General features: G+C 35.1%; 1 protein-coding gene across 2 annotated transcripts; it reads right to left on the bottom strand.

Annotated features, from left to right (window-relative positions):
• Positions 1-425: 425 nt before the first annotated feature.
• NTS (neurotensin) lies at positions 426-20,966 on the bottom strand. 2 transcript variants are annotated; one of them, XM_069095076.1, is made up of 5 exons: positions 20,717-20,966; positions 17,693-17,754; positions 8,553-8,774; positions 2,762-2,839; positions 426-788 (listed from the first exon to the last, which is right to left on the bottom strand). In XM_069095076.1, the coding sequence occupies exons 1-5, from the start codon at positions 20,787-20,789 to the stop codon at positions 636-638; spliced, it is 588 nt and encodes a 195-aa protein (XP_068951177.1). In that variant the 5' UTR covers positions 20,790-20,966; the 3' UTR covers positions 426-635. The 2 variants fall into 2 exon arrangements, with proteins under 2 accessions (XP_068951177.1, XP_068951178.1); XM_069095077.1 differs by lacking the exon at positions 2,762-2,839.
• Positions 20,967-27,268: the final 6,302 nt, after the last annotated feature.

Below are 27,268 nucleotides of genomic sequence, written 5' to 3'. Positions count from 1 at the left end.
CCTACAAAGTATCTTTTCCAGAAAGCTTTTTTTAAATTAAAAGATCATTCATTGAAATATAAATAATTATTAATTATTCAGGAATTTTCCTGAGTCTTATTTCTCTAAGACCACCACTCTTTATCTATGTATCTTGCAGATTCAAAATGGGTACACAGAAGAGTGAATTTTCCTCTCTTCACTAATTCATTCAATATGTTTGTCCAGGTTTACTTGGATATCAATGGTTTCTATGCCCTAAATTTTACCTCAAGGCCCAAGTATAAGCCAAAGGATTTCATTATAACACTGGAAGAAATTTTGTATATCTTATATAAAATATTTTCAATGATTAATTTCAATAATTCAGATGATTTTTCTGTGAAATCACAAAATAGAATGTTGTCGCTGATATTTAATATATTTTGTTATACACAATACATCATGCTCAGAAATGAAATTTATTTGGAATGTTTTCTGTCCAATTCTTTTGATTTAAAAAAAAACACATTCAAGAAACCACAATTGCAGAAGAGAAAAAAAAACAATTCTGTTCTTTTGTCATATAATTTTCACACTAATATGCTTGTACATTTAATTAAAAGAACCATGAAGCACAGTTACTCATAAACTAAATGAGATATTTTTTCCCCTTTTCAATAGTAGGAAGAACTCCTTTTGAGGATGTAGGGTCTTCTGGCTTTATTCACATGGAGTTGCCGCTTCAGAATATAAGGGGTTTTCCTCTTCATTACTTCTTCTTTCTCACGGTTCAGATTTCCAGAATCAAGAACATCTTCTTGGAGTAGCTGTAATGCATACAGAATCTGAATGAACCAGGGATAGGATAATTATAATTCCTTACACTTACATACTACTTTGTATTTCATAAACTCCTTTCATTTAGTGGAGAGAGTGCTAGACCTGATATGAATCTGAAGGGCCTGATTGGAATTTGGCCTCAGAAACTTACTGGTTGTATTATCCTACCCTGTCACTTTCCCTCTGCCTGCCTCAATTTCCTCATCTATAAAATGGGATTAAAGATTGCACCTACCTCCCAAGGTTGTTGCAAGGGAAAAGTGAGATAACAATTGTAAAGCATTTTCCAAACTTTAAAGAACTATGTTAGTTGTTATTAACATTTTCAATGTTAATATAAACATTTTTGCCTCTAAGAAGTTAAAGGGCTTGATTCAAGATCAAATGATGAGGTGGGGGGAGACTAAAATACACAATTCTTGACCATTAATGCAATAGTTTTCCCACTGGAAGCTATTTATGGTGTATTCTGTGTAGCTCATGTACATCATAAACAGGTTCAGTGGATCCCAAAGGACTGTTTTTCATCTTTTTTTAGTTTAGATGACTAGTTCAATACAGAAGAGAATGAAGCCCAAGGACTCACCTTCCAATTATTCAGAGCCCTGGTCAGTTTCTGGCAAAACTAGAAAGTCATTCCATGGGACAAAAAAAAATAAAAGGCATGAACCTCTATAGTTTCCCATCGTGTCAATCAGTTATGGAAATAATCTGTGGGTTTATTTTGCTTTAAGGCCAAGGCAGTGTAACTTTGGGACCCAAGAATAAACTTAATCTTTGGGGGTTTTTGTTTGTTTTTTTAATAGAGTAACCACAAACTTTTGGGACATCCTAGAACTCAGATTCCTATAATCACTGCAAATCATTCTAGATTCACATCTCTAGTATTGATCTAGCAAAAAACAAAAGGGAAATTGGTCAGGGGAGTTGGAATAAGAATGAGGAAAATGGATAATACTTCTTCAGTGCAAGAATGCTAGGCTTCTAAGACAATATGTTGAGCAGGTGTTATAGACCCTGAGTAAATATTTATTGAATTGAATATATGTTGAATAAGGCATCTCTCCTGTCCATAATGAATTTCACTAGCAGAACATTGATTTTGGTGCTAGTTTTGCTTTTTATTTTCCTGTCAAAATTGATATCACTCTGGCTCCCATTTGTCTTATATGTGCTGTGCATTTTAGGCATGGCCTGCTTCATGTTTCCATACATGACCTCTCTGTGTATATATTATTTCCCTCCAATAGAATATAAGTTTCCTGAGGACAGTCATCTTATCTCCAGGATCCCTGTATCCCCAGGATCTAACACAGTGCCTAGAAACCAATAAATGTTTGATAATTTTGACAACTTCATGTAAATTGGATGGAATAGAATTCCATGGATTAGTAGTATACCTCTTAGCATTCTTTTGACCCAGTTTAAAAAAAAACAATGAGAATATCTAGTCTGAGAAGAGAGGGAGAATAAATGAGCAAACAAGCTCAGGTATGGCCTATTTTTTTTTAGAGGGGGAAAGGAGTTAGTGATTTGCTCAAGGTCACACAGCTGGTAAGTATCAAGCATCTGAAACTGGATTTGAACTCAGGTTCTCCTGACTCCAGAACCAGTACTCAATTCACTACTCCACCTAGCTGCCCCTAGCCTATTCTTAATGAAGCTATGTTTGTTTGGCTTTTAATGATGATTTCTGGTTTCTGAATAAATTATTTTCATTCCATTAATTGAATATGATAGAAATTTATCAAAAATCAAAATCAAATTCCATGACTTCTGCTTCACAGATCATTTACTAGCCCCTTTTTCAGTCTTTGGAAACTCCATCTATTTACCAGGATTTTTTTCATGATACCTATAATTCATATTCACACCTGCCAGTTTCTTACAATATTCTAAGTTGTTATTTGTCTAGTCCTGATGACTTAAACTCATCGAGGACAGCCAGGTTCTCCCTTACCATCTCCTCATTTATCTTCGGTTTCACCACCCTGTTAATCATTTTTGTTCTATCATCCCCAGTCCAAAGATCATCCTCCTTGGAAAGAAAACAAGCAAAATAAGTTTTGAGTAGTTCATCCTTCTCATTATCATCCATTAGCAACATCCTATTCACCCTGAACAAGCATTCTATCTCTTTGATTCTGCTCTTGTCCCCAACACAGATAAAAATCCATTTTCTACTATCCCAATTTTTCATCTCAAATTTCAGTTTATTCTGAATGTTATTATTTCAGACACAATTCTTATAAGACTGTGCTATATTTTAGTACTCATATTCCTTTATCTCTTCTTGTTCGAATCTTGTATACACATATTGTAAAAAATGATTCATTAATGAGTTTCCCATTTAAACATGTAGGCAGTGCCCTGTGTTTCCCTCATCATGGGAATTATTTCTCATGGTGTCTTCATAATAGCATTCTCAGAGACTCTCATGCCTCAAAAATATTAGACCATTGGATGCGACATCCTTTCTCTGTACCATTTTAAATCACCTCTCTCCAAACTAAAATGCACATCAAATTATATCTGATATTCTTCTCTATCACAAACTTCATGATAAATTTATCAGCTGCCTCCAAGGTTCCTACTGTTTTCATTACAGAAAAAAAAATCTCTTTTTTATTATGAGAAATAGTTTCAGAATAGCAGTTCTCCCATCTACATGAATTTGAAAGAGGAGATAAAGTCATTCTTTTTTCTTAGCTTTCCTGCTGCTAGCAGGACAGGGGTTAACTGCTAGCAGATGTCAAGAGAGTAGAAGTCCCTGATTGCTTCTGAATCATGGCTCCACATCAGGTATATGGCATTTAATAAACTACTCATAAAATTCCTCCTTCTGACTAAGGGTATTGAGAAGTTATTTTTATAACAATATCACTTCAATTTCTCTTTCCATTTGTTCTCACCCAAATGTTTTCAATCCAACTTGCCTTTCAGATTCTGGTATTTTCTCATATGTCTGTATATTCTGAATACATAATAATATTCTAACTGATACATTTATCTGTTATTTCTCTTGAATAAAGTATATACCCATCTGGAACTTTATTCTGGTCATTAGTCACATCTTACCATGTCTCAGTGATTCCTGTGAGTTCAAATTTACCTTATTGTGTTAGGAACTTTCATCATTTTGCCTAGTATTCATAGTTCATTCTTTTAAAAAAATATATAAACATCTCATTCTATGGTTTTTATTTCTGGATCTTTTCTCATGTGAATTACATTGCTTTTCCTGCAAGTTTTCCCATGTTAAAACTGCTCATTAAATTTGGGAAATCTATATGGCATTATCTCCCTACTCCTTCCTTTCTATCCACTTTAAAAATCTAGGAAAATGTGCCTTTACCAGCCCTTATTAAGTATTTTTCAAAACAAGTAATAAATTTTAGAACAGTATTTTGTACATTATCTTAATTATTCTAGTACACAGTGTAATTCTTACATAAGATAGTAAGCATAGTAATAATAGCAATATTAGCAGCAGTAGTTGATAGTAGTAGTACTGGTGGTGGTGGTAGTAGTAGTAGTAATAGTCATAGTAGTAGTAGTAGCAGTAGTAGTAGTAGTAATAGTAGTAGAAGTAGTAGTGGTTGTAGTAGTAGTGGTGGTTGTGGTGGTAGTGGTAGTAGTGTTAGTGACAGTAGTAGTGAGCATTTAAATACTGCATTGTTTGCAAAGAACTTTACATACATTAATTTATTTGATCCTCACAGCAACCCTGTGAGGTAGATGCTATTTTAATCCCCATTCCTCTGATGAAGGAACTTGATCACACAGCTAGCAAGTATCTGAGGCAAGATTTAAACTCAAGTCTTCCCATTTTCAAGTCCCACACCCTATGCTGTCTACTATCAAGCTGCCTTTATAAATAAATAAACAAACAATAAATAAATATATGTTGAATGAATAAATAAATATTAATTAAAAGGGATGGTGAAGAATTTAGGTCATCTAGAGCAGTCCTGACCTAGTTCAACTATGACAATTATATGTAACTTCTGGTAGCAGTGGTAATTCAAAGGGCATAGAATTTCTCTCCCCTCCTGTTCTTCATCACTGAGAGGTGAATAAGTTCAAATAAATGAACAGCTCTCAAAGTCTTTGCTCTAAGTATTCTAATCCTTGTATTAATGTGAGTCTTCTTATAATCTAAACAACTTTCATTTAATGGTCTTTTTTTTTTAATGTACTCAGTCAGGGGTGCTATCCCAGAAGTACCTACCATACTTCCCAACTAAGAAAACCTGAAAATGAATTCAGCATCTAAAGGCTGTTCTTCCCATATGCTATTTGTGGTTATTAACTAGCCACTGTGCTCCTCTCTTGGAAGCAATGAGCTGAGGTTGAAGCATATTAGCTTTACAATGATTAATTGGCAACTCAAGAGAGTTATGGAATCTCCATACTAAATCTTGATGGGAAAAGGCTTATACTTAAAGGCACTCTGAATACTTATTTTGATGATATGATGTTCCAATATTTTACAGATAGAAATTTTGAAAAGTATTTTAGGAAATATATTTCCAGTTACTTGCCCAATTTAGGATAAAAGATTTGGTCAAACTTTTGTAAGTCTGTAAAATTTTGAGATCATTTTATTGTCAGTAAATGACTTGATAGAATTTAAAAGATGACCAATAATAACTGAATAAAATCTTAAAGTAATAGATTTCAACCTGCTATTATATCCTTTGAGGGGAAGGAGAGAAAAGAAGAAATTACTATAAGAAAGTAACATTTCCAAATTTTTTTTCCTAAACAAAGTCCATAACTACTTTTACCATGCCATCTATAATATTATTATTTCATTTTTAAATCATTCAATAATGTGGTATTTTTTACAGGCTATGACTTTACAGAATTTTTTTTCTTGTCTGATATATCATATAATAGACTGATATGACAAATTATGTCTTCCTTTTCATTGTTTTTGGGAAGAATGGAAGAGTCTTTTCCAGGAAAAAAAAAAACAGAATTCTAGCTGGTTATTTGTTTGTTGTACCAATAAGAATCTTATCCTTTGTAATCAATAGTAGGGCATAGAACAGAGAAAGAGAGCTGGTGAGCCATGGGATTAGAAAGGCCCATGGGATTCTTTTCATGCCTGTGACACATATTAGCTGTGGAATCAGAAACAACTCAGCTAATTTCTCAGTGCCATAGACAACTCTCTAAGACTACATTTCAGAGAAATTTTTAACCTGTATGTATCAAGAGAGTTAAGAGAAAACCTAGGGAACCCCCCAAATACACACATACACACATTATAAATATATATATACAAACACACACAGAGAGTTCTGGATCCTTGTTCCCTCCACCCATGATTTGCAAAAGAAAGCTTTTTGTATAAGGACTAGGAATGAGTAAATTCATTTGCAAAATGAAAACTAGTCAGGTCTATAAATTTTCTTCCTATGAATTTCTGTTCTGTATTCCTTAATGGGACCACTGGAATCATTCTGCTATGTCTCCTCTTTTTCTCTGTGACAGATTGAGGAAATTACTAATGATAGTCCATTGTGAATACTGTGATCAACATAAAACTCAGATATGAAATATGAAGGACAATCATCATAACTGTCAATCTGAAAGATTATTTAAGTCTACTCCTCCCCACCCCACCATAGAAAGAATTTTAAAACACTGTTGTTGTTGGCTTTTTTTTTGCTTTCTAGGATTTTATTTCCCCACAGCATTGAAATAAAATCAATAAATATTTATTAAGCACTTCCTATGTGGAGAATGAGAGGCAGCATGGTTTAGACTATAGGGAGCCTCTCTCAGAGCCAGGAAGGCATTAGGTCAAGATCTACATCTGATAAATACTGACGCAGTGAGCTTGGGTAATCTGTTAATCCTCACAATGTCTAAGGCAATTAAAACTAGAAGTTACAGGGAAAATACTAATCTACATTGGCAGGGGGGAAATCCTCACTGGGAGTTCCCTATTTCAGCAATGAAACCATATGTCCATCTGTCCCTGTGTACAAGCTCTATGTGCTAGACTGGGAGAGGAGGCCAACTTCCATCACCAAGTAGTTTATGTTCTATTGGACTTTGATGCTGTATCTTTCCAACACATCAAACTAGTCTAAAAAGTAGATCACTTAGCTAAAATATCAAGAGTAATCCCTTTACTTCCTTAGTAGATATCAAACAGTCCTGCAATAGATTATTCATTAGCATTTTGAAACAAAGTTCACAGAATGGATCATCAGAATAGGAGGAATAATAATACTAAGAAAAACAGTAGCCAGCATTTGTATAGTATTTTATGGTTTGAAAAAAAAAACATACACATATATACATACTATACATACACATACATGCATGTTATACAAATACATTCTCATTTGAGCCTCACAATCACTCTTGGATGTGGGAGCTATTGTCACCTCCATTTTATAGATATTATAGACATAGAAACTGAGGCACAGAGATGTTAAGTAGCTTTCCCAGGATCACAAAAAAGTATCAGGTCTAGAATGTCAACTCAGGACTTACTGATAACAATTCTCTTGCTGCATTTACTATGGCAATATTCAGTATCCTATGAGGTAAGGAAGCTGTTCTATCTATGGCTAAGTAAGATTCTAGTCTTCAAGTGATTTGTTTTGGGCATGATATTACAAGTTAACTTACATCATTGCAAATATGCTTTATAATATAAATCCTCTGGTTAATATCTCCAAATGATATATTTAGTGTAGGAATAATTAAACAATTATCTAGACATATTTTATAACAATTGGTTCACTAACTTATTGAGAAAACTTATTTTTCCTGATGCAACAAACTATTACTCCTATAGGTCCTTTCTTATCATAAACAACAAACTTAAAAAATGGATTCCTCTTTCTACTCCTCCATGATTTTATTTCCTTGAAGCAACTCGGCTCCCTCCTTATCCTGAGCTCCTCGTCTGAACATTCTGAACCATAGGGACTGGGATGCTAAGGTAGTCTTTAGTTGAGAAATTATGTATTTTATGAATGTACCCTTCTGTTTGTCTTGGAAGATGCTGATTTACACATGTCCTTGCAGTTCTGAATAATGAATAATATTTTATCTTTGAATTGTAGTAGTATTGATGGGAGTTGCTGAAAATAAATCAAATTCATACCCAGTAGAAATGGGATACCTTATTTTGAGATGCACTAACTACTACTCAAATTATACTACTCTAATAAATTTTCAAAACAATTGAAACCATTCCTAGTGTGAAGTTATTGATAGATGACCAAGAATGACTTCACAATTCTTTTTTTTTAAGGCAATTGGGGTAACTTTTCCAAGGTTACACAGCCAGGTTTTTTTGTGTGGGTGTTAAGTATCTGAGGCTGGAACTGATCCCAGGTCCTCCCAACTCCGGGCCAGCACTTTTACTCACTGCACCACCTAGCCACCGCAGATTTCACAGTTCTTGACAAAAAAACAAAAAACCTAAATATCTTGAATTCCCTAAGATTCCGAAGATATCAAAAAAAGGTCTTCCTTGAATGTGAATTAAATAAACTTATATGGATTAAATCTCCATTAAAATATATCCTCCTTCTAAATTTGGAGGGAAATATTTTACTCAACCATAAATATTTGAAAGAATTTTGATAGTTGCCAAAATTGGGCACCTATATCATTCATTTCCAACATTTGTGAGTCTTGCTAGATATGGGGGGAAATCAATAGAAATCAGGACTGAATCACTGTAACAAAAACTAGCTTTACATTCTGTATCTTACCACCCAGTGTTGAAAGGCTCTGCTCTGACAGATTTTCTGGAGCTGGTAGACCATCAGCATCACTTCCAAGTTAAAGCCATCTAAAGTTGAGAATTGCCTTCTCATAACAAGCTCATCTTCCCCAGGCTCTCCTGTTTCTTCAGCTTGGCTGTTTAAGTTATTGACAAGGTTGCACACATTCAGCAGGATCATTTTCCAATGAGGAAATCTTGCTTTGCTGATCTGTGATAAACAAAAGAAGATATAAAACTGTAGATCCCATGTTAAAATTGGGGTTAAAACTGATAAATGGAAATTGGTGATAGAACCAAGCTTGAAATTTTAAAAAATTATTTTTTAATGTTAGATTCTGTGTTTAAAAACCACCACTGCTGGGTCACCACAACTAATGGACTAGAAGGGAACCTTAAAAATCATCTTCTCAGCCCAGAACTCACATTTTACTAATGAGGACACTGATATATGGTAGTGATTAAAAACTATTGCTAAACAAGGTAATAAGTAATTATTTTATCTTCTGCAGTTTCTAATGAAATATTATTTGAAGATTTTTATAAAGTTGTGATTTAATGAGAATATATTTTTAAATGTATCTGCCTTTATGTCTTAGAAACTTAGTGCCAATTAGTTATTTAGCAGCTACCTTTTAATATTCAGAAAAATAGAAAGGGAAAAAAATAGATAGTTCCAATGACTATCATTATCCTATAGGATTCTTGAGAATTTAAAAAAGAAAATAGTAGTAGTGGCAAACAGATAAGATTATAATAATATCAACAATAACTAGCATTTCACATATATTTTCATTTGATCATCATAATAACTTGTACTACAAATAGTGTCATATCAAGTACTACAGATAGTGTCATTCTCATTTTATAGATGAGGAAACTGAGGCTCAGAGAGAGATTAAGTAATTTGAGAGACAATTAGGTGGAGTCATGGTACACAGAGGGCTTGACCTGGAATCAGGAAGATGAATATAAATCTGGCTTCAGATATTTGCTAATTGTGTGACCCTGGGTAAGTTGCTTAACCTCCAACTTCCTCAGTTTACATGTCTGTAAAATGGGGAGGAGGTAATAATAACAACTACCTTTCAGGGTTGTTAAAGAATGAAATGACACAATATTTGTAAAGTGTTTTGCAAACCTTAGGTCATTATTTAAATACTATCTATGTACCATGGACATACAAGAAGAAGGGGTCAGAACTAAAATCAGAACACAGGTCTTCTTGGTTCTGAGTCTAGTACTCTGTCTACTACTCATGAAAATGGGGATGGATTTGAACTCAAGAGCCCCCAAGGTAACTCCTTACTCTTGAACTATAATCTCTAATTCTATGACCCTAAAACAACACCTGCATGCAAGAGAAGCATGGTGTCATAGATAGAGAACCATCCTGGTAGGAAGTAAGACCTCTAGGATCAATCTCTGCCTTTTAAACTTCCTGGCTATGTATCCCCTAAACTTTCAGTGTTCAAGACAACTTCCTAAGAATAGAAATTGAACAGAATATGGGAAACTGAATTGGTAAAAAGTTTCCCGAACTAGGAGTTCTCAAGTCTAGCCCTGACCTTATAATACTTTGAATACTTGTAATATTACAAGCTACTAATTATACTTATTAACAATTAATAATGTTGAGAGGATAAACTATTCTCACTGCCTTATGGAAAGCTTTCTAGAGAAGGAGATACAATATGAAATTGTGTTAAATATTGGTGATGTTGTTTAAACATAATGTGATATTGGAGACATGAACAGAGTACAATGTGTATTCCTCAATCCTAAACTACATTAAGAATAAACAGTAATGCTACAAACAAATCCTTACCATGAGCTTCTTCAGGAAACCAGATCTCACAAAACAGACAAGGTACAGTAAGAAAAATAGATGTTACTGTTTTATTATTTAGTCGCTACAAATTCATGCATCATTTAAAAAAAGTGACAGCCCTTCATTTTCTGTACCTCCTAGTAAGTAATAAAAGCATGTATTTAGAACAGGAATGTTGACAAGGTCAACAGAATGAATGAATATGTGTGCAAAATTCAAAGAGCCAGGATCTAAGGAAATATTAAAAAAAAACTCAGAAATATTCCATTATTCATTCTAGTACCACATCTAAACAACTAACCCAACTTGATTCAGCTGAACAAACATTTCTTAAGGACACACAATGGGCAAAACACCATGACTAATTTGGGGCATACAATGATTTTTAAAAAGAATTTTCTATTCCCCAAAGTGGATTTCATTCTACTTTATTGTCATGATAATGATAGATAAGAACTAAGGGCAGCATAAGAAGAGCCCTGATAGCTGAAGGACTGTGGACGGCTAGGTGGCTAGGTAGGTAGGTGGTAGAGTGGATAGAGTTTCAGGTATGAAGTCAAGAAGACCTGAGTTCAAATATGACCTCAAACACTTACTAGTTGTGTGATCCTGAGCAAGTCACTTAACCCTGTTTACCTCAGTTTCCTCATCTGTAAAATGAGCTAGAGAAACCACTCTAGTATCTTTCCCCCAAAAAATAAATATCCAAATGGGTTCACAAATAGTAAGATACAACTAAACAAAGACAACAAAAACTAAAAGACTATCTCCATAGAAGGAGATCTCATCATTTTATATAGCATCAATACTTATCCACTGCAAGTGCTTTCAGTAATCAAATTCCACAATCACTACCTTTGTTTTTTCCATAGAAAAATAGCTTCAAAAATTACTATGAATGGGGGGGCCAGGTGGTGTAGTGAGTAAGAGCACCACCCCCAGAGTCGGGAGACCCGGGATGGGTTCCGGCCTCAGATACTTAGCACCCACACAAAGCAACTGGCCGTGTAACCTTGAGCAAGTTACTTAACCCCAATTGCTTTTAAATTTAAAAAAAATTACTATGAATAAGCTATTTAAGGAAGTGGCTTAATTCCCTGTCTAGTCAGTATCACCATTTCTCCTTAATTATAGATTTTGTTAATTTTGTTGTTAGTTCTTCTCTAAAATCAAGGTCAAAAGCAGGAAACAAGAGTAAAGTTAAAAAAAAGAACAACTAAAAATCAAAAAGTTATACTTTCCAAACTAATTTTTTAAGTTTTAATTTTAATTGTCCTCCTTAGAGGCACAGTTTGGTGAATGTGGTATGTTAGGAAATATCAGCATACATATAGAGCTATATTCTAGATGAGATGAAATTTTTCCTGATTTTGGAAAGTCTGTCTAGCTTGTACCTTAAAAAGTGGCAATGGTGGAGATGACAAATGGTTGTCATTCAAATAGAATAGAAGTTCTTTGAGGTCAGACAGTGCTTCCTTTTGGTCTTTCCTTTCCCTTCTATTTACAGCAGTGTCTGGTGTTTAGTAGACACTTGATAAATGTTTCTTGCATTCAGTTATTGAAATAATATACCCCAAAGTGCTCTCATCTGGGCATTACAGGACTTGGGTTTTTTGTTACCTACTGACCCTGTGATTTTCTGCAAGTCCCTCAGCCTCTGTTTATTTATCTGTAAAATGAGAATCGAACAGGCATGACTGAAACATGATTGAAACAACTGAACAACAACAAAAAGGGAATGACAAACAGTGTCATTAGATTATGGCATGTTTTGCCTCTGATACATCTTAGATGAATGATTGTGGGTAGGTAATTTACTTTCTTGGTAATAATCTAAGAGTAAAGTAGATATATATCATACACATGGGGAAATGATAGTTCTGGTACAAAATGGAAGAGAGGAAGGGGAACAGGAGACAAAGAACATGTTAGGAATAATTTGATTGTCAGTAATTTCAAAGAAGTTCTTATTTTAACCATCTTCACATGTATTCAGAGCCCTCCTGGTACTTTTAGATCACATTCTCATGGGGATAAGAAACAAACTATTATTTTGTTCTAACCCCTGTTCTATTCTAACACCTCATCCCTCAGTCTAATAAGACCCTATTAGGTATTTCTTCCAGATGACATGAATAGGATGTTCATAAATTTGAAAGGACAGGAGATATTGAAAATGAAATTAATTCCTTTGAAAAATGCCTAAATCACGAATAGCTGCCTGAAAATAAGCAAAATATAAATTTTAAATATTTCTGGCTTATATATCTATTTGCATGGGAGTCAAATAGTTGTTTTCTAGATTTAAAATATCAGTCTATTAATTCAGTCATCTTTTCAAATATGGAGGGTGGGTTTCTTGGTGTATAAAATGTGTTTTCTTCCCTTACCTCCCTTTCTACTTTAATGTCTCCTACTAACCATTGTTATTTTACCAAACATGTTTGCTACTTTTTAATTTCCCTGCCAGGATGGAGCCATCATATGGCATCCTTTTCCAACATCATAATATTGCTGCAAACCTTTGTAATTAGAAATTTCTATTAGACACCTTGAAAACCTACCTTCCCTTCTTCCTCCAAAAAAAAAAAGGTTTTCATTAAGTCAGTGTGGTGCTATAATTTATGTTAACAAGAAACATGGAATAGAGATATTTTTGGTTTTTCTCAAAATGTTTCCTGAAAGAATAAATTTGAATGTTGTTTTTTTGTTTGTTCAAATAGGAACTTAAGTGCCTTTTCTGCCACAGGTTTGCCTGAAGACTACAAACAATAACAATAACACAATAACCCTTTAATTCCAAAATTAAATCTCCAGCCTATGAAAACTTACATGGCCAGTGTCCATTATTCTTAAGGGATAGTTCCATGCAAATAATATTGGTAAAAATAAAGATTTCTTTTATTTTTTTATTTTTTGAGCTGGGAAGGCAGGGCAATTGGGGTGAAGTGACTTGCCCAAGGTCACACAGCTAGTAAGTGTCAAGTGACCGAGGCAAGATTTGAACTCAGGTTCTCCTGACTCCAGCACATTCACCACACCACCAAACAGCCCCCAAAATAAAGGTTTCTTGATCAATAAAATGAAAGAGTACAATTATATGATTTCTAAAATACTTAATGTTCCATAAGTCTTTCACAACAGAAAAATAGAAAAAAGAAAAGAGAAAAATAGAAAAATAATTCATAGTATTGTAAATTTAGACTTTGTATTACATTCAATTCAAATTCCTGTTATGTGACTTTGCTAGCTTCTAGAGATACAAAGGGTGGAGGCAGGAAAGCCTCTGTCCTCAAGAAACTTACTTGTAATAGATTTTGGAAGTCATATAATTTAATCCTCTCCGTTTACAGGTGAAGAACTGAAGACCAGAGAGGTGAAATGAATCAGTCTCCATTCTTTGATTCCCAGATTAATGTGCCCCATTAAAGAAGAGGCTAAGTAAGAAATCACAACCATAATTAATATCTAATATTCATATTGCTCTTTAAGGTTCACAAAGGTCTTTTTATGCATATTATTTTATTCTCCTAACACCTGGAAGATAGATGTTCTTATGATCCTCCTCATTTCATATATGAAGAAGCTGAATCCAATGGGTTCAGTGAATCGCTGAGGATCTAGTCATACAAGTCACATTTGAACTCAGGTCTTCCTGATTCCAGGACCAGAGCACTATCCACAGGTGTACCACCTACCTGCCTCAGTATCAGAGGATCTTAGGTTTAGAACTGGAAAAGAAATGTCTACAGAAACTATCTAGTCAAATCCCTCCACCATTCAACCTGCTGCTGGAACAATATCAAAATTTTTTTTTTAATTAAAGGGGCCACCCCTTGATTAGTCTTAAAAAAAGCATATTCCCTGAATGGGTGTTACCTCACTCAAAGTGAGAACCTGAAAAGACCTTAGCTTACAAGGGCCAGGTTCTCCTAATGCATCCTGGGCCATCTCCAGTTATCCTGATGAATGTCTGGCTACTGGACCCAGATGGCTCTGGAGGAGAAAGTCAGATAGGTGACCTTGGATAGCCCTCCCTCCCTCAAATCCAAGTCAATTGCAAGTCATGTCTTCATTTCTCTGATGCCATGGTCCTCTTAGAGAACAAAGGACAGACACAGCAACAACGGATCAGTATCACACACTGTAAGGAGTTCAGTATAAGAACATTGAGCCAAGTGGAAACATATTCCTCTGAATTTATTTAGCCATATCAATTAGATCTAATCCAGAGATCTATATATGCTTGTTGTCTCTGATGGATTTCAACTGAGTTTGTCTGAGAAGGTGCAGAGGAACAAATAATTGATCATCTTTAAGTTGGAGAGATATTCTTTTTATGAAGTCAATAACTCATGGGTCAAATGAAGGTTTATGACACATGCCAAACACTCACCTACATGGTGCAGGGGATGTCAGAAAATCCTGAGTGAATCCTGATACTAACTATATAACCCTGGAGAAGTCATTTAACCTCCATTTTTCTCAGTTTCCTCATCTGTAAAATGGGTATAATTATAGTGTCTATCTCTCAGGATTACTGTCAGGATAAATGAGATAATATTGCAAAGTGCTTTGAAAAACTTAAAATGTTATATAAATACTAGCCATTACTTACTGTTATTATTTGTTTAAAAAGCATCTAGCCTTTCAAAATCCTGAATTTCACATCCTGAGTGCTTTTAACACCAAGAGATCTGAGAGATGATCTTGACTGGATTATGGGTCTAATGTATGGAGGACACTCCCTACCTAATCCCCCCCAGAAAGAATAATATTAGTGTTGAGTCAGTAGGCCAGATTTATACCTCCTTTGGTCCCAGAATTCAGTCAGGGCTATCTCTTAGATCCCCAGGTATCAAAAGCATTTCTTTGGTTTTGACCGCAAGCAACCCTCATGACCAAATCTATCTTGTGGCACAATACTGAGTATTATTGTCCTACTAATGTTGGTTTTGACCTCGTTAGAGGGATAGTAGTCATTGGCAGTTTGCTCACATCTAGTCCAGGAGTCAGTATTGCTATGCTCAGGTTCCCATAGACTGAGCATACACTGACTGGAATGCACCATTTTACTCTCCAGTATAAACTCCTTGGGACTTGTTTACTTAGCACTGACACATAATAGGGCCTTAATAAATGGTGTTTGATTGGTTCAGATCTGGTACCATCTTTTTCAGGAAATCTAAATGTTTACTACCTCTATCCAGTTAATATTTGCCCCTTTTGCCCCAGTTGTCCATGAACTGTACTACACTATACTATACTATACTATACTATACTATACTATCTGTCTATCTACCTACCTATCTATCCATTTACATATATTTATACATATATGCACACATACACATATATACATATATATGTATATACATATATCTGTATATACACACATATGTATATATACTATATAAGCTATGTGTGTATGTGTATATATGTATAGTGTGTGTGTATACACACACACACACACACACAGTGAACCTATTGACTCCGTCCTCTCAAAATATAAGTTTTTAGGGGCAGCTAGGTGGCACAGTGAATAGAGCACCAGCCCTGGAGTCAGGAGGACCTGGGCTCAGACACTTGACACACTAATTGTGTGACCTTGGGCAAGTCACTTAACCCCAAGTGCTTTGCCTTCCACCCTCAAAAAAAAAAAACAAAGCAAGAAAAAAAAATAAGCTTTTAAAGATTAGAGTTTACTTCAATTGTGTCTGTTTCTCTTGTTCTTGAAATGGTGACTGACACATAGGAGGCATTTAATAATTGCTTGAAATGACTGCCTTTCTTCCTCAAATATGTCAGACCCATGGGAAATACCAGTGGTCTTGGGTTCCATAATTATGTGCTGGAATAAGCTCAAGAACAAGCAGTACTCAGTGTTGGATGTCTCATTAATAGCACAACAAATTATTTAGGTCCATAATTATTCTTATTTAATAGAATTAGCATTAATAATAATAAACCATAGGTAACATTTTTATAGTACTTAAGATATATCAGGCACTATGTAAAGCACATTAGAAATACTATTTCATTTGATCCTCACAGCAACCCTGAGAGGTAGGTGCTACTGTCATCCTCATTTTACACATGAGGAAACTGAGGCAAATAAAAGTTAAGTGATTTGCCCAGGTCATACAACCAGACTGAGGTCAAATTTGAACTCAGGTCTTCCTAATATCAGGCCCAGCTTACTACACTCTGTGTAAGCTAGCTGCCCCAAATAAGATTTAATAATATATTCAGCAGAAATTATATGTAGCACTTAGAAGTACTGTAGTTCTCAAGCATTACTCATTCAACAAACATTTATTAGTTCTTACTGTGTACCAAGCACTGACATGACATTCAGGAGGCTTGTCAATTGATTGGTCTAGAAAAGGCAGTATAAAGAGTGGTATGAAATCAGAGAATCTGGATTGGATCACTGACTGCTACTTCCTCTCTGTGTGACCTTGGATAAGTCACTTATTCTCCCCTAGATCTCAGTTTCCTCAACTTCAAAATGACTAGACTTACACTAAATCACCTCTTAGCTTCTATTCAATTCTAGATGAATGATCTATTGACTTTAAATTCTGGCTATGTCTACCTATATAACTTGGACAAGCTCATTTTCCTCTCTGGCTCTCAGGCTTCTCATATCATCTGTCACCAATGACCTCTAAGGTCCCTTTAAGAAGATCCTAAGGAATATTTGAACAAATATCTATAGTTGATCACCACTAATTTGCCAACAAGAAGGCAAAGCATGTATAATTTGAATTGTTGTTAAATCTCCAGTTATCAACAGAGAGACAGTGCTGGTATTGTAGGTTTCCTTACTCTCAATTCAGTGGCTGTTTCACTCTGCCATTGTTCATCATATTTTATTCTGAAGATATGTAAGCCATTTGCTGTTTCCCTTATAGGATCTAAAAACTGTTCAGTTAGTTTTCATTTGAGTATTTAAATTGAGATCAATAAACCTTTCATCAAATCTAATCTAATAAGGGTGGAAACACATTTTTCCTTCAGTGACTTTACCTCTTTCTCATGAAATCAAATGTTTCAATTTAATTAAAACAACATTCTGATGAGTGAGAGCCATGCTAGCCTTCTCTGTCACGTCAACACCTTTACACTTCCTTTGAACTCAAGGAAAATCTTTCAGAAAAAGGAAATGCTTCAAAATGAACTTTTAGGTCTACCCTGGAAGTAATTACCATCTGAAAGGGTGATCATGTTCATAATGAAAGAACCTATGTTCAGTAGCCATTGACAACTGGAGGAAAGAAAGAAAAGAGAATTACCTTTGATGTGTACATATTGGTCAATAAATCTGCTTCCAGTGCTTTCATTTCCTCTTGTGAATCTGAAAAAAAAAACACCTGTTTATCATCAAATATTATAACTAGAACATATAGGTTCCATAATCATCTTAGAAAGTTTTTTCTTGCTTTGCTATTAAAAAGTCAACATTTAAGTAGGGATTGAGTTTCTTCTCTTAATATGAGAGAGACATACAAAGGTAGACAGAAATAGACAGTAATACAGAAAAAGAGATGAAAACACAGAGTCAGAGCTAGGGACACAGAGAGATGGAGAGTCGCAGAGACAGATGAAAATACACAGAATCAGAGAGACAGAGATAGACATAGAGACAGAGGAGAGAGAGAGAGAGAGAGAGAGAGAGAGAGAGAGAGAGAGAGAGAGAGAGAGAGAGAGAGAGAGAGAACAGTAAAAACTACCTTTTTCAAATAATGGGTATCTTGGTTAATCAAAAGTCATTAAAAAGATCTGCATGTAAGGTTGTTAAATAAGGCACTGAATTAAAACTATTTCTCTAAGTAATTTATGTATCTTCCATATAGTAAGTACTTGGGTCATGGTTACTATATATTTCAGTTTTTTGGAAATACAGCCCTGTATTTGATCCTTACCAGGCATGTAAGCCACATCTGAAGACTATCATCACTCATTTTAAAGGCATCATAGTATCAGAGATCTACGGCTGGGAGGATCCAAGTCATAAGCAAGCCCAAGCTTCTTATTTTATAAAAAAGGAAACAGGGGCTTATGAGGTCAAATGTCTAGTCCAAGGTCATGCAAGAATTATAGTGGCAGTGCTGGAATCTGAACCCAGGTCTTCTGATTCCACATCATATTGATTTTCAATGTATTTACCACATGTGCTACTTCACCTCTAAATTATACAATTAAAAAAAAAACATGATGTAGGAGTCCAAGAGAAAGTTTTACAACAAAGTCTTACAACACAATCCAGTCAACACTGTTGAAATAGCCAACAACTCTTTACTGACCTTTTGAGCACAGAGTACTATGACTTTTCTGAATTCAGATATTATTTTAGACTGGAGTAAATGTTTTGAAACATTTGGTTTTATCCTATAAGGAAGTGGTAATGGGCACATTCTTTTAGGAGAGCAAGGTCTAACCTCATGTGAAAGTAGGACAAAAGGTTGTCTAAATATTCCTGACATGGACTTGAAAACTAATTTCTATGGTCCTTATGCTTCCTACTCTATGATCTCATGGATTTTTTTATAAAGAACATTTAAACAGGTCAATTGACCTTTTTTGAGTAAACTGACTCTAAACTCTATACTAACTCATCGACACTGTCTCATGTTTTCATTTTAAGACAAGCTAGATTCAATAAATAAATGGCTGTGGCCTTTTAATCTCCTCTTATATACACAAAAGGGCTGAACAGATGCATCAAGCTTGGATAAACAATTTGTTAACAGGCTTTACAAGGAGGTGTCACTTTTCCAAGGAGACAGGATTGCTTTCCCTCAGGGACCATAGTTTACAATATTGTTTTTTCCCTAAAGAAAATAAAGACAAATGCCATAAGCCATTTTTAAAAGGTCAGTCACTAAAACCCATAAATCAGAAATCATTGTAAAATGTAGTTTAGGATGTATTAGACCAAGTGCTTAATTAAGCAACAGTCATCCCTTTCAAAAATAGTTTTCTACATCTTTAATCACATATAACTATGTGGTAAGAATGATTGTATCATATTACAAATTAAAGCTTTATTAAATTAGACCCATTTTCTCTGATAAATGTTAAATCACCATTCTCAAAATTTGTATACATAAAATATTTCTTTTTAAAACACTTTTATATATTTTCTGTTATAATAATTCTTAAAATGCAGATAGAAACCTAACATAAAGAGAAAGTTGTATTTCATAAGCTTTTTACCTATAATGTATACAGAAAAAAAAGCCCAATATCTGAAAATATGTACTTTTGAATGCCATAAGCTATCTTCAAAAGGTCTATCCTTGAAACCTATGGTTAATCTCAGAAGACTGTTTTAGATTTAATGGGCAAAGTGTTTAAGTAATAACCAATCCTTTCAAATATAATTTAACTATGTCTTTTATCCCACATAACTATGTGGCAAAATCCTATTGCTAAGAATGTCTGAAATTGAAATATACTTTCCCAGTTCTTTTTGAAGCTTTACCTCTGCAAGCATCTTTGACTGACCAAAGCTTTAAAGGGCTGCTCTCTATTGCAAACTTACCTTCCATGAGAGGATTCTAACATAATATGCAACCAGCTTTTTTTTTTGCCTGTACTCTCAAATATCAATACATAAGAATATATCAGCTTTATTGTTTATACTAAAAAAAAATAAGGCTACTCATTTTTCCCTGATGTGTTTTTAGTGATTTCCAATGAAATTAGAAGAACACTTTTTAAAAAAATTCTCTGATATTATACAAAGATTGCTCAATTATGTAAGGTATGTAGTTATGTGTCATAGGGATCAAAATTTTTAAGTCTCTCATATCAGATGCAATAATCATTCCTGGTAACCACAAATTGACTTTCACTATTATTCACATATTCACTAGTGTGTGTTTAACATTTTTGCCCATTGCCAAATCACAAAGGGGAGAAAAGCTAAAAACATGAATGAGGGTGGTAATTAAGCATTTTAACTTGATGAATGCCTGCTTGACTTGACAGGTACTGCCTCTGAACTCTCAATTGGAAAAAAAAAAAATAGCCTGATTTAGCCTTACCCTTTCAGTGTTGGAGTTTTGAAAAGTGTCAATCAGTATTTTCATCTATCACATTGGCAACAGCTTTGCAGATTTTTAAAGAAAATACTTATGTTCTTCCCTGTCTCCATAAATAAATTAGGCAGGCATTCACACACTATATATCCATATAGAACAAAAACTGGAATAAGTTAAAAATTCTCTATGGGTGCATTAGCATAGATTGTAGAAAACAATAATTTTACAAAAAAGATTATTTCTCACTTAGCAAAGAGCAGCTGAGCTTACCTGAGCACAGACTCTGGGAGGTAAAAGCCAGAAACATCATGCAGACGAGCTGAATTCTCATTCCCGCCATCATCCTTCTTAGCCTTCTAGTAACTAAAGTCCATAAATAGAGACAGCGAATGAAGCTGCAAATGAGTGTCTCTCTCTTTTCCTATTGCCTTCAGCTGACTTTGAAAGTGACTGAACCATGAGGGAAGCTCTGGATGATTCCCTATATATACATAAGCAGTGGGATGATGTCACAAATATACAGGGATTATCTCTTAGTGAAATGCCTTCCTTTGATTCCTCCCCCCTTCCTTTACACTTCCTCCTCCTCCTTCCCCTCTGCCTCCACAGACTAACCTTGAGTGAGACCGATTCTATTCACTAATTGTATTGTCTTACATTTCTGAGGCACTCAGGAGCCATGCAAAACTACTGCCATATAGGGCAAACTGGACCCCAGGCAGGAAACCTGCCAGCATTTTGACATCTCTGTTCCACCTATGGCTGTCCTTTTCAAAAAGTTTTCTTTTTTCTTTTTCTTTTCTTTCTTGAGAGATCATTGGTCCTGAAGTCTTTAGTGTTCAGTACTAATCTCCAAGCAAAGATACTAGGGGAATCAGTGACTTTATTTATTTATTTAATGTTAGCAGCACCAGAATAATAAGACATGCTTGAAAAACAGAACTTGTGATCAAGTATTCTGTGGATGTTTCTATTTTTAATACCATAGGTTTTGGAGAAAATAGAGGAAAATAGTTAAAAAGTGTGAGGTGGATAGAACATTATACAAAATGTATAGACTGAGCTAAGACAAAAATGGACACATTAGGAGAAAGGGAGGTAAGAGAAAAAAAAAGAATGCATGTTAATTTTTGCCTTGATTTTTATGAATATCTCTTCATTTGAAGCACCTTTTCCCAGTATTTTTTCCCTCACTTTCCCACACAAATAACTTAACAACATAGAATGTACATCCACTCAGCAAAAGTAAACAAATCCAAAGGTATATGCAAGGAGAACATAGTCTCAATAATGAGTGGACTTTTCTTCTCCAATTTGTTTGATTTATAGGATCAGGTCAATCAATACCTGTTCCTCTGAAAGAATGACAAGCTGATCTGAGTTTCTGAATTCTAGTTGAATATCTTAGAAAGCAGATTTTATCTGTAGAGAGGAAATCTCCCAAATATAGTACATTTATCTAAGATTAGGGAGGTAGGGAGACAATATATTATGTTTAGGATCCCAGTAAATTCTGACCAATATTGGTCCCTCCTCCTTTTTAAGTAACTTACTTATGCCCTTCCTTATCTCTCCTGCTGTTATCCAGTTTTAACTAAATCTTACCTTGGCTATTCTTCATCCTCGTCTCTGCACTATCCTTTCTTGAATCTACCTTTTCATGAACTTTTCTTGCTTACCATCATTCCCTTCTGTACCTAGAGAAAATGGGTCTTTACCTCTGGAAAGATGACAGTTCAATATATACACCATTCCCAAGAGTCACTTTTCTAACAGAAATCTTTCACTTTTTTTTCACTACCACAATGACAGTCACACAGTACTCAAGAAAATTGCTCAAGCTGCCTTTTTATGACAGCCTTTTTTTTTCTTTTTTTTTTTTGAGTATTTCATAGAGTGGAGAGAGGGATGAAAAGAGGGAGAATATTCTGTGCTTTAATGTATCAGGTAAGAGAAAATTCAGTGTTCCTCCTTAGAGAGGGTGTCTTAGGGAGCTAAATAGGAAATACAAAGTCTCAGTGCCTTAATTGTTACTGTAAACAAAATCCAAAATGCTCAGTTTTCAAGAGAGTGAAAATTGATTTACCTTCAATGGCACACAGGAAAATTGCCATGAATGTCTTCCCCTTTCTCTGAATTTGAAAAGATAAACATTACATGTTCCATAGCTACTTCAATAAGCAACAACATCTTTACATTGGATGTATTTAAGAAATGCTTCAACTGCTCAAATATGTGATATCACTGATCTGTATGGGGAATTGCCAAGAAATTAAGGATGGAAAGGAGGAAGCAAGGGGCCAGTCTGATATAAGTGAATGGTGGGTGAATTTAATTCTATGTGAAAAGGTGTGAGTAGCTCTTTGCTTCCATCAGGGGGCGCCATGGAAGTTTCATAAAGCTTCCCATGGCACAAATTTGCCTGAAAGTGCTAGAAGCTTAGGGATTTTGTTTATTTTTCTTTTTCTGTGGCAGGATCATTAGGAAATAATTTCTCTGGTGGAATTAAGAGTAGTAAATGTGTTTTGCAGTTGTTTTTTAAAATTGTTTTTGGTTTCTCTGTGTTCATTCAAATACTATTGTGAGAAATATGCACATATGCTAGAAAACTAATGATAATTAAAAAAAAAAAAACTAGAAAGGGTAGGTATGATTCCTAGCATGTCTTCAGTGCAAACTCTATCAGTAAATGAAAATTTCGTGTGCTGTGTTGACAGAATCACACTAATCATTCCAATATAGCTTCAGATATTTCTGAAAAGTTTTCTAAAAGAAAATTAGAGAAAGAAATATTATTTTTAAAAAAGAAGCAAATATATATACATATGTGTAAGTATCTATGTGTATATGCACACATAAACACACACATATATATCTGAAATTGCTAAAGAAGTTTGAGACAGAGAGATGAAATTTCTTTATTGATTTCAGTGGGGGGAAAATGAACCACCAAAATGCAGAACAGTAGTAATAAGACTGAACAAAAATTATTGCTTATTGTTTGATTTTTTAAAGTTATAGTCAAAATCTGGATTCATTCTGTGCCGTTTCCTCCTTATCTTTTCCCATATGTTTATGTATTAAACCTCCAAGGTGCCTCAGAGATCAGTGGGTCCAACCATCTTTATTTTCAAGATCAGGAAACTAGAGTCTAGAGAGGCTATGACTTAATCAAAATCATAGAGCTATTAAATGTCACAGAGTGCTTTTGAACCCAAATCCTTAGACTCAAGTTTTAGGGTTCTTTTCTAAAAGGATCATTATCTCCATCATTTAACTGTATTTTTCTCACTCCTATTCAACCATCTGATTGTAAATAAAAGCCAAAAATAGTTAAGATTCCCTGCTTTTCAAAAACGTATTTATTTCCTACCACAAAATAGCTTCAACTCTAGCAAAGCTGAAAGAAAAGACTATGAGGTATTTCAGCTATGGAAGGCCATTCACTGGTGTTCTGACCCCCTTATTTTACATATGAGAAAACTGAAAGCCAGAGAGATCAACTGATCATTGATTTGGAAATGGAAGGGACCTTAAATCACCAACAAGTACAACCCATTTGTTTTACAGATGGGGAAACTGAGGCTGAGAGAGATTAAGTGACTTTCCCAGGGACACACAGCTATTAAGCATCAGAAACAGCTAATGAATGGAGGTCTTCCTGACCCTCAGCCCAGTTCTCACCTAGCTGCCTTATTCAGCGAACAAGCATATATTAAGTGACTATATAAAGTGACTTACTCATTATCACACATAGGATTCCTAGGATTCAAATTAAGCTCTCTAACTCCAAATCCAATTAGCTTTGCCAGGACCTCCTATTCATCTCAGGGCAACATATACCCTCTCTCATACTGCCTTATCCACTTTGGGAAAAATCAGCAAAAAAAAGCTGAATACATGAATTCCCATTAAGATGTTAGGGACACACTAGCAAGCACAGTCTTTTAGCCCAAAGGAATGTATAGGTAAGAAAACTTTCGACATCAAGGCAGATAAGTAAGTAAGATAAAGCTTTGACAAGAAAGGCATTTTTAGTCCTTCTCAAGTGTTCCTTTTCAGAAGAGTAGCCCTAAAAATAACAAATAGGTGCTGCATACATCATCATTTATTTAGTGATATCCACTGATCACTTACTATTTAATATATATATATTTATACATACATGTATAATGTATATAATGTAGAAATATACACATACAGTTTTATGTATATATGTATATGTGTGCATATATGCGTGTGTGTATGTATGTATGTATGTATATAATACAAGGCTGTATTGAGCTAACTTCTTCCTCCTTATTAGATTGTCCTATGCTTCCCCAAGATTATTCACTTATCTTTCCTTTTGAATTCAAGGCAGCCTGTTATATTGAAAATGCATCATATTTATTGTCAGTGTTCAACTAAATTGATACACTTAAACTATGACTTACTATCAGTACAACCTTAAATATATTATTTAACCTCTATAGATTTCAATTTAGTCATCTGTAAAATGGGAAGGTTGGTTGGATAATATTGGAGGTCCCTCCCACCCGTATGTTGTATTTGTAAAGGCTTTCAAAGCAACTTATAAGAGTCCCCCCCCACCCCAACCTCAACCCACCAGGATTCAGAAAGGTATCATTTATTATAAATCTTTACCCTTAGCCTTAGGTGTTCTGGCTCCCAGTTTGGACTCACCAGGGAATACTTTGCTTAAACTTATCATTTTTCTTTATATATGATAACTCAATATATTTTAAAATATACTGAAAGTATATTTAAAATATGCAGCAAGCATTTTAAAAATATGCAGCAAGTATATTTAAAAATATGCAGCAAGTGTGAGTGATCTATATATGTGTGTGAATATGTGACTATATAAAGGCATATATGTATGTGTACACATGTGTAGATAGGCATATATTTTTCTACTATGGCTTTATAGTAAGAATTGAAAGATAATTATGTCCAATTTCAGATACTGTAACCTGATTTTTGAGTAACTTAGAATGCAGAGGAAATTTATCAAAGGAAACAGAGAATTAGAAAATAAAGACTTGACTATAAAAAAACATCTGACGTTTATATAGTACATAAAATATGCCGGTTACTGAGCTAAATACTTCACAAAGATAGTGTCATTTGATCTACCCATCACTCTATCCACTGAGCCACCTAAGCTGCCTTCCAGGTCCACTTGATGGAAGCTGTCCCATTTTGGTTGTTGCCATAATCTCCCCACCCCCATCATCTCACAGGCTGGAAAGCTTCAAGTCATTGTAGATTATTCCCAACTCTTTCATGTCATATCTCATCTGTTACCAAGTCCTGTAATTTCATTTTGTCTCAGCTTTAGCCCTTCTCTTCCATTCTTACTGTCATCCCACAAACCTAGGTAGTTCCTCATTTTTTAATGATACACCACCTCTGGAATTGGAGAATCTTGGTACAAATCCACTCTCTGATGTGGCTGTTTTCAGGTTTATCAACATATAGATGCGAAGGACAAAGTGAGAGGTCAGTGCAGTCTGGGCTTTGGGACCAGTAAGTGGGAGTGTGTGGCTTTTACCCCCGGGGCGAAAAGCCACTGAGACTCCAAGCCAGTGCCACATGGCAGCTTCAGCTCCTGGCCTGCAGAGTGTAGAGGGACCAAGCACCAGTCTGAGGGGTAATTGCTTTTGCTTTAACATGCTTGGATCTGGATTGCAGTCTAGGGTGAAGGTTCTGGGGTGTGTGTTCCAGCTTGCCAGAGTGTGTGGAGACCTCAGAGAGGGCACCCATCTAATATCTCCAGCAGCTGAGAAAACCCCAGCATTTGGGATGAAAGCTCCCCTTTTTGGTGGCAGAGTCTTACTGTGGCAAAAAGCCCAAAAGTCAAGTAATTGAGTGGCAAAATTAGCAGGCAAAGGAAACAAAGCAGACAGAAGATTCCAACATTACACTCCTATTTTGGGGACAAAAAGGAGCAAAGCATGGAAGAGGAGGAAAACAGTGAAGTCAGAACTCCTGCACCAAAAGCTTCAAAGGAAAATACAAGCTGGTTACAGGCCCTAGAGGACCTTAAGAAGCAGATAAGAGAAGTGGAGGAAAAATTGGGAAGAGAAATGAGAACAATGCAAGAAAATTATGAAATGAGGGTCAACAGCCTGACTGAGGAAAATAATACCTGAAAAAACAGACTGACACAAATAGCAAAGGAGGTTCAAAAAGGCAATGAGGAGAAGAATGCCTTAAAAAGCCAAATTTGCCAGATGGAAAAAGAATCTCAATAGCTCAATGAGGAGAATCATTGCTTCAGAATTAGATTGGAGCAAATGGAAGCTAATGACTTTATGAGAAATCAAGATGCTGTTAAACAGATCCAAACAAATGAAAGAATAGAAGGCAATGTGAAATATCTCATGGGAAAAACTACTGAACTAGAAAATAGATCCAGGAGAGATAATTTAAAAATTATTGGACTACCTGAAAGCCATGACCGAAGTAAGAACCTAGAAATCATCCTCCAGGAAGTTCTCAAAGAAAAATGCCCTGATGTTTTAGTAACAGAGGGCAAAATAGAGGTTGAAAGAATCCACTGAACACCTCCTGAAAAAGATCCCAAAAAGAAAACTCCTAGGAATATTATAGTCAGGTTCCAGAATTCCCAGATTAAGGAGAGAATATTACAAGCAGCCAGGAAGAAATAATTTGAATATTGTGGAAACACAATCAGGATAACCCAGGATCTGGCAGCTTCTACACTGAGGGATCGAAGGGCTTGGAATATGATATTCTGGAGGTCAAAGGAGCTGGGATTAAAACCAAGAGTCACCTACCCAGAAAAATTGAGTA

The sequence above is a fragment of the Petaurus breviceps genome, unplaced genomic scaffold (genome assembly GCF_028583685.1).
Source record: "Petaurus breviceps papuanus isolate PSGF00001 unplaced genomic scaffold, PetGlider_PUasm1.0 225, whole genome shotgun sequence".
Classification (NCBI taxonomy): domain Eukaryota; kingdom Metazoa; phylum Chordata; class Mammalia; order Diprotodontia; family Petauridae; genus Petaurus; species Petaurus breviceps.
This window is presented reverse-complemented; position numbering and strand designations above follow the sequence as displayed.